The 19,744-nt window shown below is 37.5% G+C and overlaps 1 protein-coding gene across 2 annotated transcripts in view; it reads left to right on the top strand.

Moving 5' to 3' along the window:
* Positions 1–19,744, top strand: part of DEPDC1B (DEP domain containing 1B) — an 86,654-nt gene that overhangs the window by 26,324 nt on the left and 40,586 nt on the right. For both annotated transcript variants that reach the window (XM_045494044.1, XM_045494054.1), the window contains 4 exons: positions 9,847–9,982; positions 14,633–14,760; positions 15,410–15,540; positions 17,459–17,506. In XM_045494044.1, coding sequence (XP_045350000.1) covers positions 9,847–9,982; positions 14,633–14,760; positions 15,410–15,540; positions 17,459–17,506 — 443 coding nt within the window. The remainder of the gene's footprint in view (positions 1–9,846; positions 9,983–14,632; positions 14,761–15,409; positions 15,541–17,458; positions 17,507–19,744) is intronic.

Genomic DNA, 19,744 nt, shown 5'->3' with positions numbered 1-19,744 from the left:
CTGGTCCTCATCCTCTTTCTTCTCCTCTTGCCACTGTAAAGTTCCTCACCCTCAGCTATCACCTTGACAAGCTTTGGGTGTGTTACCTCATAGTGTGACCCCAAAGTTCATTCCTGAAAGTGTCTGGACCTTTGACAACCATACACTTCTCAGGTTGATGTTTCTGTCCATACCCATGTACAGTTACAGTGGGACAAGGAAGTACCAACAGGTGCCATAGGTGTTCTTTTTTTGTTCTTTTTTTTTTTCATTATATGAAATTTATTGTCAAATTGGTTTCCATACAACAAGGTGTTCTTGCCCCCACAGGTGAAGAGCGGCCCACCCTCCTCCTGCTGGTCAGGATCAGTTACCCCTACCATGACAGCAGCCCCTCTTCTTGCCTCTGCTCCTTGCCGCAAGGAGTCTAAAGTGTACTTACTATGTCTCCTGGCAGGAATACTTGTTTCTCTTTTGGGAACAGGACCTCTAACTGCAGAACCAAGAGTTGTGGGGATGGGTCACTGGGAGGGATGGTCAATAGGGCTCTTCTTACTTCCACTCCTTGATCCTGGGCCATGTACTCTTGCAGATATGGGACATAACATCATATAAAGTCCTGTGAATTAATTTATATATTGTTCCACTGTCCCGTATGTCCAGCTTGTCTCCAGTACAACAGTCTTGATTACTGCAGACATATAATAACTCTCAAAATCAGTTAGTGTAAGTCCTCCAACTTTGTTATTTTTCAAAATTATTTTGACTATTCTAGTTCTTTTGCTTGTCCACATAAATTTTAGACTCTCCTTGTGCATTTCTATAAAAAATTCGTCAAAATTTTTAATGATATTGTATAGACTCTGTAGATCAATTTGGGGGATTTGACAAATTAACAAAATTGAGCCCTCCAAATCATGAACATAGCATAGCTCTCAGTTCATTTAGGTCTTTAATTTCTCAGCCGTGCTTTGTTGCTGTGCATGTACTGATGCTGCACAAGTTTTGTTAGATTTAGATCTAAGTAGTTCATGTTTTTTGCTGCTATTGTAAATAGTGGTGATTTTCTTTGTAGATCTCACACATTTCTTTAAGTTATAGATATTTTATATATTTTTTCTGTTGTAAATGGAATTCATTTTCTAAATAGTTATTGCTAATAAGGTAAGAGTGTCTTTCAGACCAGATCACATTTCTCCCTTCCTTAAAAAAAACTTATCTGATCCTTTACTCATAATGGAATCTTTATTCATATGGAATAAGGAACGATTTCTGATCTCAGAGGTCATGGCTTCCTTAGTTTGGCAACTGTTTTTTCCAGCTTCATCTTCTATTCTCATTCCCTCAGTTACTTTATGTTTCTGATACACCTTTAAGCAGTTTTTGTGAAATATAGTCATTTACGGTTTTTCAGCATTTACACAGTACTGTACTGTATACCACTACTGGTCCTGAACAATACATTGAATGGGTACAGAGCACATTGGAGCCCAGCAAATTGCTACCGGTTTGCCTAATGCATGGGTTTCTTGGAAAACACAGTCTTAGAGAGGTCAGCTCCTATAATCACTTTCTGCCTGGCTTTTCTTGTACAGAGGCTTAGGTGACTAAGTCAAAGAGGCAAGCTGGCAAAAGCTGGAGATGCTGCAAATTTCTGCTGATGCTAAAGAAACAATTTTAGCATATGTAATGGGAAGAAATTTGTTAGTGCATTGTGTCATTTATGACTCAAATTTATTAAGATTTATAAACTATGTTCTCCTTGCAGTTTAGATGCCGTAGAATATTTTAAATGATTGATTAGTTAATAAATTCTAATTTAAGTAAATTTGTCAAAATATATTAAGTTCTGGGATAGTTTATTACTATTCATTTTATTTTTAGCGAGACAGATGCATGAGCTGGGGAGTGAGGCAGAAGGAGAGAGGGAGAGAGGGAAAGGGGGAGGGGGTGAGGGAGAGAGAGAGAGAGAGAGAGAGAGAAAGAGAATCTGAAGCAGGCTTTATGCTCAGCACAGAACACGATGCAAGGCTTGATACCATGACTCTGGAATCATGACCTGAACCAAAATCAAGAGTTGGATGCTCAACCAACTGAGCCACCTAGGCACCCCGGAATGGTTTATTTTTAACTGCTTTTTTTCCAACCAAAAATTTGGCAACACAGGTAAGACCTGGATTGTTGTTGTGTTGGATGATTAGCTGGTGCTGATTCCTTTTCTGGTCTCATTTTATTCAGTGTACAACTAGATAATTTCTTTTTTTTTTTTTTTTTTTTTTTAATTTTTTTTTTTTTCAACGTTTATTTATTTTTGGGACAGGGAGAGACAGAGCATGAACGGGGGAGGGGCAGAGAGAGAGGGAGACACAGAATCGGAAACAGGCTCCAGGCTCTGAGCCATCAGCCCAGAACCTGACGCGGGGCTCGAACTCACGGACCGCGAGATCGTGACCTGGCTGAAGTCGGACGCTTAACCGACTGCGCCACCCAGGCGCCCCAACTAGATCATTTCTAAGAGACTATAATTTTGGAATCCATGATCATAATGGTAGAATTAAATTTAGAATTTTAAAAGCAAAGACCAATATAACCCACTGGAGGGAGCTCTGCTCTTTTTAAATGTTGTCAGTTGTATTTAAAATATATGCCATAGGTGAGTGTATAAACTATCTGAATGATTTATATAAGAATAGTAAACACCTGTTCACTGACAATTTGCATTTTCTTCTGCAAGAGATCATCACTATCCTGCCTTATGTGTTAATCATTTCTTTGCTTCTCTCTATTGTTTTAACACTTACCCTTGGATCATTTTGGCTCCTGAAATATTTTTCTCTGCTTTGAAATTTATATAACAGATATCAAACAGTATGTATTCTTTTCTGACTTTTAGTTCTCATGATTTTTGAGATTCATCCATGTTGGTGTATTTAATTATAGTTAAGGAATTTTCTCAGCTACTTTATATTTTATCAGTATACCACAATCCATTTATCTCTTCCTTTTCCAATGAGATTTGGGTTGCTTCCAGTTTTTTGCTTTTATAAGCAGTGCTGCCATGAACATTTATGGACTTGTCTCCTTTTGTACATGTGTAAGAGTTTCTTTAGGCTACCCAGAGTTACATAGAGTGAAATTAGTTTAGAAGATACTGCATATTTGTTCACCTTTACTAGGTAATGCCAACATAGCATAGTGGCTATGCTAAGTTTTATCCAGTAGTAGAAAACATTTGATATTGACTGACTTGATCTTTTGCCAATCTGGTAAGTATGAAATGCTGTCTTGTTGTGATATTATTTGATTATTGATGGATCAAGTGTCTTTTATATGTTTATTCATCATTCCTGGTTCCACATCTGGAAATGCCTGGTTCATGTGTTTGCCCTTTTTCTATAGGATTTTTTTTCTTATATGTTTTTAGGAGTTAAAAATAAGTATATTCTGGATATTAATCCTTTTTGTCAATTATTTGGATTGATATAATTTTTGTCAATTATTTTGTCAATTATTTGGATTGCAAAGATCTCCTTTTTTTCATTTTATTGTGTCTTGATAAGCAGAACTTTTTTATTTTAGTGTAAGTGAATGTGTCAACCTTTTTTTTTAATAGTTTATGTTGTTTTAAAGTTTTTAAAATATTTATTTATTTTTAAGACAGAGATGGGGGTGGTGGCAAGCACAAACAGGGGAGGGGCAGAGAGAATGGGAGACAGAATCTGAAGCAGGCTCTAGGCTCTGAGCTGTCAGCACAGAGCCCAACATGGGATTCGACCTCACGAGCCATGAGATCATGACCTGAACCCAAGTCGGGTGCTCAACCGACTAAATCACCCAGGCGCCCCATTTACTTTATGGTTTTTGTATCTTGCTTAACAAGAGTCCTTTTATTACTGAAAGTCAGAGAGATATTTTCTTATATTGTATTCTAAATTTTAAGGTTTTTATCGATGATTTTTATTCATGGTGTGAATTTGGGATTGTTCTGGTACCCTCATTCTGAGAAACAACCTATCTCAAACATTAGTGGCTTTAAGCATTTTATTCTCATAATTTTGTGTCAAGAATTGAGAAAGAGCACATCTGGCAGTTTGCCCATTACCCATAAAGCATCAGTTGGGCTGCACAATTCACTTCCAAGATGACTTCTTTCTCTGCTCAGAGTTGTGGTTGGTGCCTTTGTGCTTCTTGGCCCCTCTCTCTTTTCACATGAGGTTTGATCGTATCGGGAATTTTCACATGGGTTATACTTTTCATGACATGATGGTGTTAGGGTGGTCACTATTCTTATATGGTGGCTGGCTTCCAAGAGGTTATGTCCCAAGAATGAGCGTCCCAAGAGCAGGTATTTACAATAGGCTAAAAGAGGAAACTGCCAGCTAGATAAGGTCTATTCCTGGAATCAGCAAAGTGTCACTTCTGCCATATTCTATTTGTCAAAGCAGCCAAAGGGCCTGTTCACATTCAAAGAGGTAGAGAAATCATCTGATCCTGTTGAATATTTGACCTCGTCAAAGTTACACTGAGGAAGAGTCACACTGGAGAAGAGTCACATTGGGGAAGGATGGGCAATACTGTTGTGGCCATTCTTGCAAAATACATTTTGGCCACAATGGCATTCATTGGCAAACTGCATTCATCCTCTGCATCATGACTTTCTAAATTTGTCCCATTATGGCATCACATAAAACAGTGTTAGCCCATAGCACTTCTAAAATGCAGTTGAACATGTGTCTGCCATTCCTTGATTAGCGCCCAGTTCTGCTTCCTGTGAGTGATGGTACATGGTTCCTGGCTCTTCCCCCTAGAGTCTTGTCTCTGCACACTTAGTCATTTTTCCTTTTCCATAAAGAATGGCTCATGTTTGCAGTGAAATAACTTTCTGATAAACTTCCCGCTTACAGAAGCTTGAGATTCTTGACTGTTTTTTTTTGCATTTTGAACTGTTCACTTTTTAGTCCAAGTGGATGGTGATTCTGCTAGTATTAGTGTCTTAAAAGTGCTGTGGCTTTTCTGTGAATTTTATTTTGATTTATTCCATTAGACAAAAGTCACACAAGTGTCTTTGAAACAGGCTCTTTTCTCCCTGGGCTACTTATAAATCTGCCATGATACAACACCTTCAAGATTCTTAAACTCTAACTTTAACCAAGATGATCTGTAAGGTACTGCCTTAAATCTTTTTAAGGTTATAGTAAAAGTCTTTTATAGCCACGCATGCAACTACCCAAGGACCATGTCTTACTAGAAACATCTTGAATTTGATATTGGTTGTAAGGCCATTTTACTTTGAGAACCTTTTGTTGAGAGAGACTGGGGATGAGAAATAGTTTTGTTTATGAATCAAGTCATAGCTCTTTTATGTTTCCTTTAAATTCTGCTTAAAATTTGAAGTGGTCCTTCTTTAGTTTATCTTTGTCCATCCATACCTGGTTATCAAAACTGAAAGAGACTGGTTGGCACTTTCAACATTCATCTTGGAAAACTCCTTATCCAAATCCACCTTTCGTATTTTCCATGTCACTGCAGGGGACAATTTTGACTGGAATTGTTGCCACTAGGCAACATGGGTCTTTCCTATACCTCCAACCTCAGCCTTCTCACAGCCCTTCCATGTTCCTGTAACAAGTCTCCCTGAGGCTCTTCAGAGGTCCACTGACTGCCTGTTCTGATATAAATAAATTTCTGTTCAGCTTATCTGTTGTTGTGTAACAAAACTATGCCCAAACACAGTGGCTTAAGACAGTTGTTGTTTTTACATAATTTTGTGAGTCAGGAGTTTGGGAAGTCTTAGCTGGACATTGGCTGGGACTGCTGAGCCTGGAAAATGCACCTCCATGGTGACCTCTGCATGTACAAGTCTGGAACTGCCATATACTTGACCTCAAGTTTCTTTCCATGCAGTGTTTCATCTTCTAGGACCTCTTTTTGATGCTTACGTGCCTCGCAGTATTCTGGTCTCAGAGTACTCCCCCTTCTTTACATGATGGCTAGTCTATAAGAGGGAGCTTGGCAAGAAGAGTGGAATCTCTTAGAGGCAGGAAGGGCATTCCAGGCCATTTTAAGGCTAATGCCCAGAACTGGCACCCCCCCGCCCCCGCTCTTTTTTTTTCACACTCGAAGTATAAAATTTATTTCTTAATGATCTGAAGCAAATACAGGCTGTAGAACTGGCACCCTCTTACTCTTGCCATCCTAGTTACCAAAGCCCTTGGAGGGAGTCTCACCCAGAACCAAAAGAGTAGAGAAACACACTCTGCCTCTTGATAGAGTGGTGGCAAGATCACTTGCAGAGAAGCATGTGGGAGGGAAGTGCCTTTGTAAAACATCTTTGGAGATGCAGTCTACAGCAGGGGTGCAATTTCACGTTTCCCATGTGTGAAACTCTTGGACCAGAACTCTTTATTGAACAGTCCATACATTCTCACTGATCTATAATGTCTGGTCTGCCATAAACCAGGTTTCTAAATAAATGTGTATGTTTGTTTTAGATTATCTGTCTGGGCCCATGATTTTCCACTGGGGGCCATTTTGCTGGGGACAGTGTCTGGAAATATTTTTGGTTGTCACACTTGGGAGGGTGTGCTACTAGCATCTAGTGGGTGGAGGCCAGGGATGCTGCTAAACAACCTATGGCACACAGGATAGCTCTCCACCACAAGATTATCCAGCCCCAAATGTCAATAATGCTGAGGCTGAGAATCCATAGTCTATGCCATCAGTATAGCCCTACCATATTATCTTAATTAGCCTTAATAGCTGGTAGGGTAAGTCTCCTCGCTTTGTTTTTCTTCTTTAAGAATGTCTTGATTGTTTTTGGCCTCTTGCATTTCCATGTAAACTTAGAATCAGTTTATCATATTTCATAAAAAACTTTATATTCTAATTAGAATTTCTCTGTAAGTGTATATCTTCATGAGGAATATTTACATTGCCATTTTGCTGTTGAATATTGATATTGAATCTTATTTACCAATATGATACATCTATCAATTTACTTCATTAATGTTTTTCAGTAAAGTTTTGTGATGTCCTTATTAAAGGGCTTACAAATCTTTTGTGCAAGATGGTTTGTTCGCATGGCCAGTTAGTTGTGAGTCTTTTAATAAGTTGCTTTCCTCTTTTGGGCCTTGATTTCCATAAGTAAAGAACGTGACAGTTGGATTAGATCATCTGTGACAGCCTTTGAAGCCTGAGAAGACATGATTAAAGTGTTAGAATTAAATGGAAAACTTTCAATACACACAATAAAAACAGTCCATGAGAGGGAGCTCTTCTGCATTTCATCTCTGGCCAGGTGGCTGCAAAGACACCACATCTGTTATTGATCTTCCCAGGGCATCTTCTCAGGGCAAAGGCAGAAAGTGACTCCCTGGTATCTCTTCAATCACAGTTCTCCACTTAGGAACTGCTGCTGTGGGTTTTGGAAGCTATTACTTGTTTCAGGGTGTGGGAATACAAGAAACGCATTTTGAACCCAGGAGGAAATTTATTGATCATCCAATTTAATCCCTTTGTTTGACAAATGAATAAACTTAGAGACACTGTTATTTTCCAGAGGACACAAAGACTGTTCCGGAGAGAACTAGGGCTGGAGCACAGGTCAAGTTCTCACACTTTAGTTGACAGAGTTGGGGAATAAGCAGTGGGTGTTAGTGGTGGGGTGGGAGTAGGGATGGTGTTTAAATTTTTTTTAATGTTTATTTTTGAGAGAGAGGATGTGTGAGAGAGAGAGAGTGGGGGGAGGAGCAGAGAGAGAGAGAGGAGAGTATCCAAAGTAGGCTCTGCACTGACAGCAGAGAGCCTGATGTGGAGCTTGAACTCATGAATTGTGAGGTCATGACCTGACCTGAAGTTGGACGCCTAACCGACTGAGCCATCCAGGCACCCTGGGATGGTGTTTAATTTTTAAAGAACTGAGAAGTGGGTGATCTCCGAATTCCCTGGAGACAATTTGCTACACCACATGTGTTTTTGAATGTGAGAGTGTGTGTACCTGAGTGTGTGCCTACGTGCTGTATGTTGGCAGTAGGACTTGTGTTATGATTGTTGGCTTCTTAGAAATAAGCTGGCTTAAGTAAAAGCCAGCCTTTACTTAAGGAGTAGGGGCAACTGTGTGGCTCAGGCAGTTAAGTGTCCAACTTTGGCTCGGGTCATGATCTCACTGTTCGCGGGTTTAAGCCTTGCGTCTGGCTTTGTGTTCACAGCTAAGAGCCTGGAGCCTGCTTCGGATTCTGTGTCCTTCTCTGTCTGCTTCTACCCTGCTCGCACTCTGTCTTTCTATCTCTCAAAAATAAATAAAACATTAAAAAAAAGAAGTAGAGTGACTTTTATGGGCTTTAGAGATTTAATTTATATTTTGGAATTGTTTGAAAATACCTATCTTTTAACTTGATTAAAAAATTTAAGCTTTCAGTTTATTTATCTTTAATTTGATTTAATGATTTCATTTTTTTCTCATTGACTTTTCAAATAAAGCAAAGTCATTGCATATTTTTTTCAGAGAAGATGAAACTTATCTTCATTAGCCATCACTTTTTTTTTTTAATGTTATTTATTTATTTTTTTTGAGAGAGAGCGTGCAAGTGGGGCATTGAGAGGGGGAGACACAGAATCCGAAGCAGGCTCCAGGCTCTGAGCTGTTAGCACAGAGCCGGACTCAGGGCTCAAACCCAGGACTACAAGATTATGACCTGAGCCAAAGTTGGACGCTTAACCGACTGAGTCACCCAGGTGCCTCTAGCCATCCCTTTCAAGTCTATTGTGACTATTTTTGAAATGTTGCTTCATAGTGCTTATTACTTGTGATTCTTCTGATTCACCTCAATACAAACTCTTTTGGTAAACTATAGGCATTTGAAAACTCTTTCTGTCTTCATTTGCCTTAGGAATAAGATCTTTCTAGTTTATTTGGATTATTTTTCCTACAGGTATCATGGATAAGATTTTAAACCTTTATTTTGGCTTAAATAAATGAAAAGTAAACTACCTACTGACTTCCATGTCAACATGAAGAACTAGAGATCTTGTGTTACCTTTTCAATGTCCTGCAGCCTGTCTTTTTCTAACAAACTAACAAGAACAGTTACTCTGAGGAAAATATGTATTTAGTTACCTTTCTATTGTTGTTTATCAGGTATGGCCTAGACTGATTTAAGGAGAGTTAGCGTATTTAGGTTTCTCTGTGTTGGTCCAAGGAGTGATGTTGCCAGTGACTTGGCGGTATGGGGACAGAGGAGGGGATCAAAAGGCAGAAGGACACTGGGCAGCTTTCACCTCCTCTAGGACTGAGGCTTCCATCTCACTGTGAAGTGTTCCATATTCAAGGGAAAGAGGATTGATTAATCTTCTTTTGAAATAGTTATAAAAATGAACATTAGGGTAAAAGATTCTTGTGCTGATATGCTCTTCCTCAGCAAGTAGCGCTGAACATTCATCGGTCCATATTTTCTTTTGCATACGTACCACCTAGACATTTCAGAGAGTTGTGAGGTACTAAGGATTTCCAGCTGGGTGAAAGAACTGGCTTGCTCCAGCAGTCCATTAAGAACATCTTTATTCGTGAAAATCATTTGATAAGAGAACAACTTTTATTTATTTATTTAATAATGTGTCACAGGTTTGATTCCTGTTTTCATAAATGTTTTCTAGTAGACATAATGAATTTTGAAAAAAATCGTATGTTGGGCATAGTGAGCCATGTGTAATAATTTGAGCATTCATACTCTGATTGATAGTGAGAATTCCATTATCTGAAGTTTGGAATTATTACATAAATTCTCAAGGACAGAAGAAATGGGGGCTATTGTTAAAATATCTGTGTCTCCCATTGACTGAAATAATAGAGATTTCCTTCTTGGTTTTTAGATTTCCTCCTTCCTCACCCCTGAAACCATATCCAAAGAAGCCTACATACCAAAAAGATGCTATAAAATTTCCAGAATGGAATGACCCCCCACCAGGGACTTCACAAGAGAACATCCCAGTGAGGCCACTTGTGATGGTAAGTGTGTTACTAAAAGAGTGGGTGGGATGGTCGGGGTGGAGTGGGGCGATGGTGGTGGCGGTGGCTGGGGGCGGGTCTAGCAGCTACCAGAAATAGGATATGATCTGTGAACCACCAGCCTTAGTCTTTTTTCTACTGGTCCCTTAGGAACAATGGTCTGAAAGTACTTTAAAATATCTTAGGTGTCAGTAGCTGAGAGAACAGTGACAAGTAAAGATTAGCTGTTGAACTCTTGCCTGTTGAGGCTTTGGCATATATATGGTACCTATTTTCATATGTTCAGAACAAGCAGGTTTATGTGACAACTCCCTTATAATCTCATTCTCTTGTGTTCTAGAATTTACTCTTTTGCCTCTTTGTCTCCTGGATTTTGTTCTATTACTAGTTGAGAGTGAGAAGGTTAGGATGTGAAGTATTGCGGAATGACCCCTGACACTATAGATGATCAAAGGTAGATTCTGTTAGTTTTGGAAAACCTAAGCTTATTGTTGAATAATCTAATTTTTTTGGTATCCTTTTTCATTAAAATATTCCCAGTAGAAAACTACCATGATTGAGACGATGCTAAAAGATAAAATACAAAGAAAAACTTTTATATGGCAGTTTTTAAGAATTGTACTCACACCAGTGTTTTAAGTTAGTCTAGTCCGATAGGACTAGATGTCCAGTTCATACGTTTGTTTGCGAAGATGGGATGTAAACATTTTTAGGCAATGTAATTAAAAGAAAAAACACTTATTTTTTAAAGAGATTGTATTTTCAGTTTGAAGAGAATAGCTAAGAAGCTTAGGCTTTATCAAAGATAATTCTAGAAAGAGAGTGGCACCAGTAACAGAAATAAGGACTCCTTTAAGGACTTGCAGGTTTGTCAGTCAGGATGGTGATGAATTTGGTTTTAAATATGATTGGTGATAAACCTGGCTTATCGTAAATGGAAGTGTCTCATAGGCAGATGGAGATAATGATCCTGGAACTTAAAGGCAAGATCATATTTGGAAGTCATTAATTAATTTATTTATTCAACAAAGATAATATTGAATCAGCGTCTACTGTGTGCCATGAATTGTGCTAGGCTCCACAGACACAGTAATATGTGATACAGTTTTTACTCTAAAAAGGCTCATAGTCTAGTGAAGCACACAGTACCAAAATAGATAATTAGAAAACAGAGTCAAGTGACTTAGGGTATTTGAGGACTTTTAATTAACTCCTAATAAGCAGTACTTAATTGAGGTCTAGTTGATAGTTTCTGTCCCAGAGAAAATTAGAATATAAGTTCCATGAGATCAGGTACATTTTTTTCTTTTAACATTTGCATTTAAACATCTGATATGACCCCATTGGCAGAGTGGCTATTCAACAGACATTTTTTTCATTATAAGGTCTTCAGTGCTGTTTATACAAAGGAGATAAAATCCCGTAAATTAATATGTTTTTATGTCATCGATAATAACTACTTTCCTTTTCTATTCCACTTGGTTCTATGAAGTTGGAATATTCCTGGTATCACCTGCAGAAGACCAAATGCTCATTAGCATACTTTAATGCCCTAGTGACAATGACTTCTGTCTTTTCTTGTCATTTTCTAATTTTTCAGGAGCCCTGAAGTAGTAGACCAATGTTCTAGATTCATCAACCATTTTAACCCAAAGCTTATCCTTTCCCGGGTCATCTGTACCTGTATTTGTTTTGATACTTTTGTCTCGCCTTCTCTTTCTTATACATCCCCCTTAATTCAAGTGGTAGAGGTTTGAGCTCCCTGCTCATTGTAATTCCAGCAAAGCTTAGGCTGCTACCTCTTGAGCATGGTTCACAGGAAGAATGGCAGAGCAGGATCTGTGTCCCCGCTTGGGCCTTGGTGTAGGTTTTAGAATGATGAGGTTATTACTCAATAAAGAAATGTCATCTTTCTTAAAAAGAACTTCAACTCATCATTTATTTCTATTTTACTTTCCCTGTTTCTATCTTTGCTTCCTCTTTGCTCGGTGGTTTTTTTGTTTTATCCTGTCTTTTCTCTTGCCTAGCCACTTACACAGATAAAAAATAAAATAATAAAATGAAACCGTTGTGTTTGCTGAGGGGCAGAATAGTATGGAAAATAAGATTGTGCACTCTGGAGCGAGTCGACCGGGTTTGGATCTTGGCTCCTCCATTTACTATTTATTTGGACTTGTTTCTCTGTTTTAGTCATTGTGTTTGTGTCTCAGTTTTCTTATTGGTGAAACTGAGATGATAATAGTACCCTCTGAGGTAGGCTTGTTGTGAGAATCAGGTGAGTTCATATCTATAAAGTGCTTAGAATGGTGTCTGGCCCACAGGTAGTCAGTAACTTAACTGCTATTGCTGTAATTCACTTATTCAATAGAATTGTTTTCAGGCAGAGATGAAAAAAAAAATCACCCATGATATCATCCAGAGAGAATTAATATTAACATTTTTCTTCTGTATCCTTTTTTCTGTGCACATTTTTACCTCCAAAAGGAGATCATGTTGAGTTTTTTGTGGCCTGTGTTCTTCACTTACAACAATGTTTTGCTTCTTTTTTCATGTTACTATTTAAAAAAAAAAATTTTTTTTTTTAATGTTTATTTATTTTTGAGACAGAGAGAGACAGAGCATGAACGGGGGAGGGTCAGTGAGAGAGGGAGACACAGAATCCAAAGCAGCCTCCAGGCTCCGAGCTGTCAGCACAGAGCCCGACGCGGGGCTCGAACTCACAAACCACGAGATCATGAGCTGAGTTGAAGTTGGACACTCAACCGACTGAGCCACCCAGACGCCCCATCATGTTATTATTTTTAAGTTTATTTATTTTGAGAGAGAGAGAGAACAAGTGTACAAGCAGGGAAGGGACAGAGAAGGAGAGAGAGAGAGAGAGAGACAGAGACAGAGAGACAGAGAGAGAGAGAGACAGAGAGAGAGAAAGAGAGAAAGAGAAGAGAAGAGAGAGAATCCCATGCAGATTTTATACTGTCCGAACAGAGCCCGATGAGGGGCTTGGACTCATGAATCGTGAGATCATGACCTGAGCCAAAATTATGAGTTGGATGTTTAACCAACTGAGTTACCCAGTCACCCCCTTTTTTCATGTTATTAAACATTTGACAACATATTTAGTCTCTGTATCTTGTCTAATATAAAAGCACTATAGTTTATGTATCTAGTCCCTTGCTGTTAGTATATACCATGTTTCTAGTTTTCTGGTAAACAATGTAATGAGCAATGTCTTTACAGATAATTAGTTGAGTATGTCCATGGTATTTCTTTAAGATAACCTTTCGGAGGCGCCTGGGTGGCTCGGTCAGTTAAGCGTCTGACTTTGGCTCAGGTCATGATCTCGCGGTTTGTGAGTTCGAGCCCTGCATGGGGCTGTGTGCTGACAGCTCAGAGCCTGGAGCCTGCTTCAGATTCTGTGTCTCCCTCTCTCTCTGACCCTCCCTCACTTGTGCTCTCTCTCTGTCTCTCAAAAATGAATAAATGTAAGAAAATTTTTTTTTATAAAAGGTAACTTTTGGAAGTAGATTTTTTTGTGTGTGTGTTGCCTAGTGGCAATTTTTTTAAATATGAAATTTATTGTCAAATTGGTTTCCATACAACACCCAGTGCTCATCCCAACAGGTGCCCTCCTCAATATGCCTCAACCACCCTTCCCTCCCTCCCACCCCCCATCAACCCTCAGTTTGTTCTCAGTCGGAAGTAGATTTTCTAGGCAAATGCAACAATTTACATGCCTGCCTTCAAAAATGAACACCTAATTTAATTTAGATACTTAAAAAAAATTCACAAATCCACATGGTCTTCGACTTTCTTTTGTAATTCAGTAATTCTCTAAAAACAAAATCATAAAACAACTTTCTGGCTCCTTTCATCCAAATTTATAAGATTTTTCTGTAATGATACTTTTGTAAAAAACTATTACAGAAAATCTTTATAAGTGATTTCTTACATGTTTTGTCTATAAAACCTCAATGTTTCTCTTTGTGATTATAAAAAGGAAGTTTTAAGAATTAAACGTTTAGTAGACTATGTGAGAAAGGAGATACTAAGAATGTTGAACTGGTAAAGCTGTGTGGCTTTGAGCAAATTATTTAACCTCTCTGAATTTTAGTTTTTCTTCCTACTGTCTCAGTTTTCCGGGGAGCTCTTGTTTTTTCTGCCTTCTGCAGTTGCCTAAGATCTGGGGGCTGCTCTTCAAATTGTACTTATTTGATTTTTGCTTATAAAAAATAGAGAGTTCTTGAAAGTAATAGACTTTAATTTTGTTTTAAACAATCACTCAGTTTGGGCAGCGTGTGAATATGGATAGGTATTCTTTTTTTTTGGATAGGTATTCTTTGACTTAATTTTGAATTAATACAATTTTATTTCATGGCTACCTCGTTGATTAGTTGAAATTCCCACAGGAAAAAAATAGCTAGTCAATGTCATGTTTATTGCTATAGTGCTTTTGCAATTTACAAATACTCATTTATAATATGACCTGATCTTTAACAGTTATACTTCTCTGCAGTCAGTACAAAGAAAGTTAGTTTATATTTCTAGTTATTATTTTAAATCAAATTACAAATAACCAAGTCAAAGAAATTTCTCATACTACTGCCTGTTGAAATATTTATTCTCTTTTTCTTTCTACTCTCCCCCAATTAGAACTCTGAGATGTGGTTCAAGCGTCACAGTATTGCTATTGGAGAGGTGCCGGCCTGCCGTCTTGTCTACCGCAGACAGCTGACGGAGGCCAATGTAGAAGAGATATGGAAGTCTATGACATTATCATAGTATGTGCATATGATATTAATGAGAACTTGCAGTGTTTTTTTTTTTTTGTGTGTGTGTGTGGTTTGCTTCTCTACTACTCTCTGCATATTTAATTTTCTGAAATTATGTATTAAAAGCTTAACTTTGCATTATTTGCAGCTATGCTGCTTAGCAAACATAATTTAACTGAATTCTGGGAATTTTCTCTTGTCATTTATAGGACAGTTAAGAATAGAAGTTTAAGAGTTCTACAACTTTCTAGTAACACTGAAGTTTTATGTTTAATGAAACACAGTGGTAAATTTCATCTCCTAGATACTTGCTGTACTATAGGTAATTAAGGTAAATGATGTTACAAAGCATTTTCTTTCCCTCACAAACGTGTACTAATAGCAGTTTCTCATCATTGGATAAGCTATTTTCTGTTTTTATCGTATCTTATGAAATCTTTTTCCTGGCATTGAAGGTGTTATATTAAATTAGTGAAGCAACATGTTAATGACCCAAGGATCTTTTAAATTTGTTTTGTCATATTTAGTTTCTAGCCTTTTTGCCAAAGATTGTATAAAATGCCTAAAAGCAGCACATTTTGAAGATTGATCTTTTACATGCCGGGTTTTTGGGTAATAATGATTTTTTAAAGTAATTAATTATCATATATCTTTTCAGTTTACAGAAAGTCCTTGGCCTGGATTCTTTGGAAGAAGTCTTAGATATTAAACTGGTCAACTCCAAGTTCATCATCCATAATGTATATAGTGTGAGCAAGCAGGGAGTTGTCATCCTTGATGACAAGTCAAGTAAGTGCATAAAAACCACTGTGGTCCCGTTTGATCCACTATGCTGGCTGCACAGCTCCCTCAGCTTCTTTTTGACCATTCCTCAAACCCTCAATGAAGGTACCTCCTCATTATGTATAGCCTTCTCTCACTTTCATGCCTTTTAAATGATTGTGTGCATAAAGGAGATGTCATGGAAAGTCAAAGCCTCAGCACAGTCCATCCAGAGGCTAGTTCAATGTTAGTCACACTGGGCATTAAGTGGTTCTATATTATTCACAGAAAATCCCTGAAAAGTAGGTAAGTTTAAGACCTGAGTGCTTAAGTCAGTTAGAACTGGGTCTTGGAGATTAATTTTAGGTTTCAGGTGAGTTTGACTGATTTTAGGTTCTCCCCGACCTTTTCATTATGGAGTCTCTGTGGTAGATTTTCCAGAATAGTCTTGGTTTATGTCTTTTTTTTTTTTTTTTTTTAATTAATAAGGGTAGTTCTGTAAATGCTGAAGGTGCTTCAATTTTTTTTATACCTTTTATTCCAAGCCAGTTTACAAATCAGGAAAAAAAGACATTAGGCAGCTGCCTATCCTCTTTTTTTGTTTGGAAAAATAAGGTCATGGTACCCATGGTGGGCCAGAATCCCCGAACTGATTTACTGATTTTAAAGCTTACTTCGCTTGGATCAGGGATGGACCAGAATTAGATGGGTTTTTTGAATAGTTCTTCCTTTACCTCCAACCCTTGGTCCTGGAAATAGCTGGAACTAGAATGACCTTTGGATGTGGGAAGATGGTATAGTACTTTTGGGTTTTTATAAATTATTATTAAATTTAGAGCTGGAGTCTCCTGGGCAACAAGATGGAACTCTACCAGAAGGAGCCTCAGCAGCTGTGAGAGGGGAAGAGGTTTTTCTAGGCCATGTTTCCTGACAGGAACAGAATGTGTCATTGAAACTTGAAACACTTCTTTCATATAGTCCCTGTATTGGGAATGAAGGACATTAAGGAAACAAATGAATTTGTGACCTTGTGAGTTGTCAGGTTAATATCAACATATAAAATTAACTTACATAGAATGATGGAGGTATTGCCTTTGAAATATATCTAAAATCCTTCTACATTCTTTGAGTGCAGCAAACATGAATACTTTTACCTACCAGTTAGATGACCAGTCATCTTTTGTCTTATCAAGTTCTTCAGAAAGAAGAGCTTCAGGTTCATTAGATCTAACACAGTTCAGCCAGTATCTTTGCAGTTTTTAGAAAGTGGAGAAGGGGAAGCATGAGTGATGGTCCATCTCATCAGAGGTCCATCTCATCAAAGGAGGGGAGAGACTCCAGAAAAAAGGCTCAGCTGGGACTTTTTGTAGCCGTGTTAACAATTATTATTTTAAGACTGTCCTAAAAGAGGTAGCCTATATTAGTATGTCAGTAGCACTTTCTTGCCCTGAAACATTTTGAAAATTGAAATGTGTAAAATGATGCTTATATTGGACATTGGACATACAGAATTCACCTTTTTTTTTTTTTTTTTTAGCTGTTTGCTGAACTGAATTCACAAATACAATTGATAACTAATATTTTTGCTTTTTCTCTTTTTTCTTTTCCTTCTTTAATTCCTAGGATAACTGATCTGTTAGTTTGCTTCTTTGGAATACACTGTCAGATGTATACTTTTCACCAAAGCTTCAAAAGGTGCATCTTATCCTTAGAGAAATTTGTAGGCATGATTTATAAAAGCATATTGGAACACTGCTGCAAAAGAAAAATTTCCATGTTTTTAAAACATTCGGCTATATTAATAGGTGATTTGTGGTTTGCGATTGGCAGATAGGTTTCATATTATTTGGGCAAGTTATATATTCTTATGATACTATGTATGTATATAATTCTTTGAGTTATATGCAGTTGAGTAAAATATTTTTTTATTTTCATTTCTCTGCAGAAGAACTTCCTCATTGGGTACTGTCAGCTATGAAGTGTTTGGCAAATTGTAAGTACTAATTATCCTCCAGTTTTATGAGATTAACAGAAATTAGTGCCCTGAATTAGAAAATATTTTTGCTCAATGGACTGAACATTGATTTGACACCTGTGAGACTGGCAATTAATTATTTTGGGACTTGTGTGCTTTTAGTGATGAATTTGTGACTCGGTGAAAGGGCTGAGTTATAGAACATTTTTCAAGGTATTTTGTGCTTCTTTTTTCTAGTGCATATAATCACACTACAGATTTGCCCATACTACTACTTCTGACTGCTTCATCACAGTAAAGAAAAATTAGTAGTATTGAATATAATATTGTACAGATAGCTGCCTGTTGACTGTTTGCACATTTTTATTTCTAAAGCAAGTATTTTATTCCTAAAACATATACCCCTAAATATGCCCTATATTTACATCTCCATTTGCTCAGCAGATCCTATCTACTATTGGCTTTTTATAGGGCACCAGTTGAAGTGGGAAAGAAATATTTTAGACTAGTCTGACTGATAAGCAGGCTGGTTTGGAAGGAGAAGAACTTGGCGTGCAGAGAAACAAGAAGGGATGTTTCAGTAATTGGATGTAAAACGAAGGGGCCTGGATCACAATGGTCTTTCTGAGGATTTTCATAGGCACCCACAGTCCATTTCACAGGCATGTGATATCCACGTCATCGGATGCTGTAGGCACTGTGAAAAATGTATTATAGTATCCCACTAACATTGCCATTTTTTTCTGGGGATTTTTTAGAAGGGTTAACCCAAAGAAGGGATTCTAATAGTTAACGGCTTAACCCAAACAAATGATTTTAATGAGGAGAATTCTAGTTCTTTTGCTAATAGTGCTGACATTTGGTCTATGAGGCCTTTAAGCCTCACAGATGGCCTGAGAGAGGTACCTTTTGGGTAGAACTAGCATGTACAGAGACAGGTATAATAAAATTTTGAGTTAGTAGACTCTGAATGATTTATTTAATTGATGTTAGTTTTGTTTGATTATAGAATGAAATTAAGATAACCAGGCAGTTTACTGTAGGTAATTCCAGTCATAATATGTGGACAATACTATCATTCTGAATATGAATACCAATTATTAGCTTGTATGAAGCCCAAGGTTCTCTGTGTTTAACTATTAAATTTTCATTGGTTTTGGTTAATATTTTGGGACGTTTGAGATGTAGAGTGGTTTTAGCTTGGGAGAGTGCTTTTTATTTTTCCCACTCAACCATTTGAGGTAAATTAAATTTAAATTATATCTTTGGACAGTGTTGGCAATGACGAGATAGAAGGTCTAAATGCAAAGTTAAATTACCCATTTCTAAATTCCTGGCAAACCAAGCATTTGGTAATTGATGAACTGGGAAAGAATAGAAGAAGCCAGTATGACAAATCTAGGCTATAATATGTTGTATAATGTATATTAAGGTGGGATTATGATACAGATTTTTCAGTGATCAAAACGTTGTGAAGAGTGTAACTTTTCCTGCAAGTAAGATGTATACATAAAGCCACAAAAACTTCTGCAGGAATATTATAATAATTGGAATTACTTATTAATGGAGAGGAAAGATGTAAAGAGCAACTTAATAATGTTCTCCATGTGTGTGGTGATGTTATATTATTAGGTGGAAATTCTTGAGAACAGGGACATGTCTCACATGTATCAAGTGCAGTGTTTTACAGATAGTTGGCATATCCATAAAAATGCTTATTTATGTTTCAAAGACAAAAAAAGTGACCAAAAGGCAAGAACATCCTTTTGAATAGTTTTGTGACATTATTAAATTTTCCAAATGCTCCTTGGCCCCTTGAGTTTACTTTGAGTCTATCAAAGTGATGACCTGTTACTTACCCTTCTTATCCTTATTGAGTCTAGATTCCCATTACAGTCATGTAATAGGGAACAAAAAGGATAGGCTGGCTGGTTTATGTGATATTTTGAAGGCTTCTTGCCTCCTTTTCTGTAAATTTCCTGCCTACCTCTTTCTCTGAGGCCCATTGGTAGACCATGTGCACATAGGTCTGCATACTTTCCTTGTCCAGCCTCGTGGTTGGCCACAGGATGATGAACTGATACTAAGTATAAAACCAGGCTAACTGTGTCTTCTTTGTGCATGTACATTGCATTCAATAAACAAAACAAAACAAAACAAAACAAAACAAAACAAAACAAAAACAAAAACGGATACAGACAACTCTTTTCCAAGATCTGTCAGGAATAACATTTATAAAAGCTATTCTGAAGTTCA

Source organism: Leopardus geoffroyi, chromosome A1, assembly GCF_018350155.1.
Source record: "Leopardus geoffroyi isolate Oge1 chromosome A1, O.geoffroyi_Oge1_pat1.0, whole genome shotgun sequence".
NCBI lineage: Eukaryota > Metazoa > Chordata > Mammalia > Carnivora > Felidae > Leopardus > Leopardus geoffroyi.
This window is presented reverse-complemented; position numbering and strand designations above follow the sequence as displayed.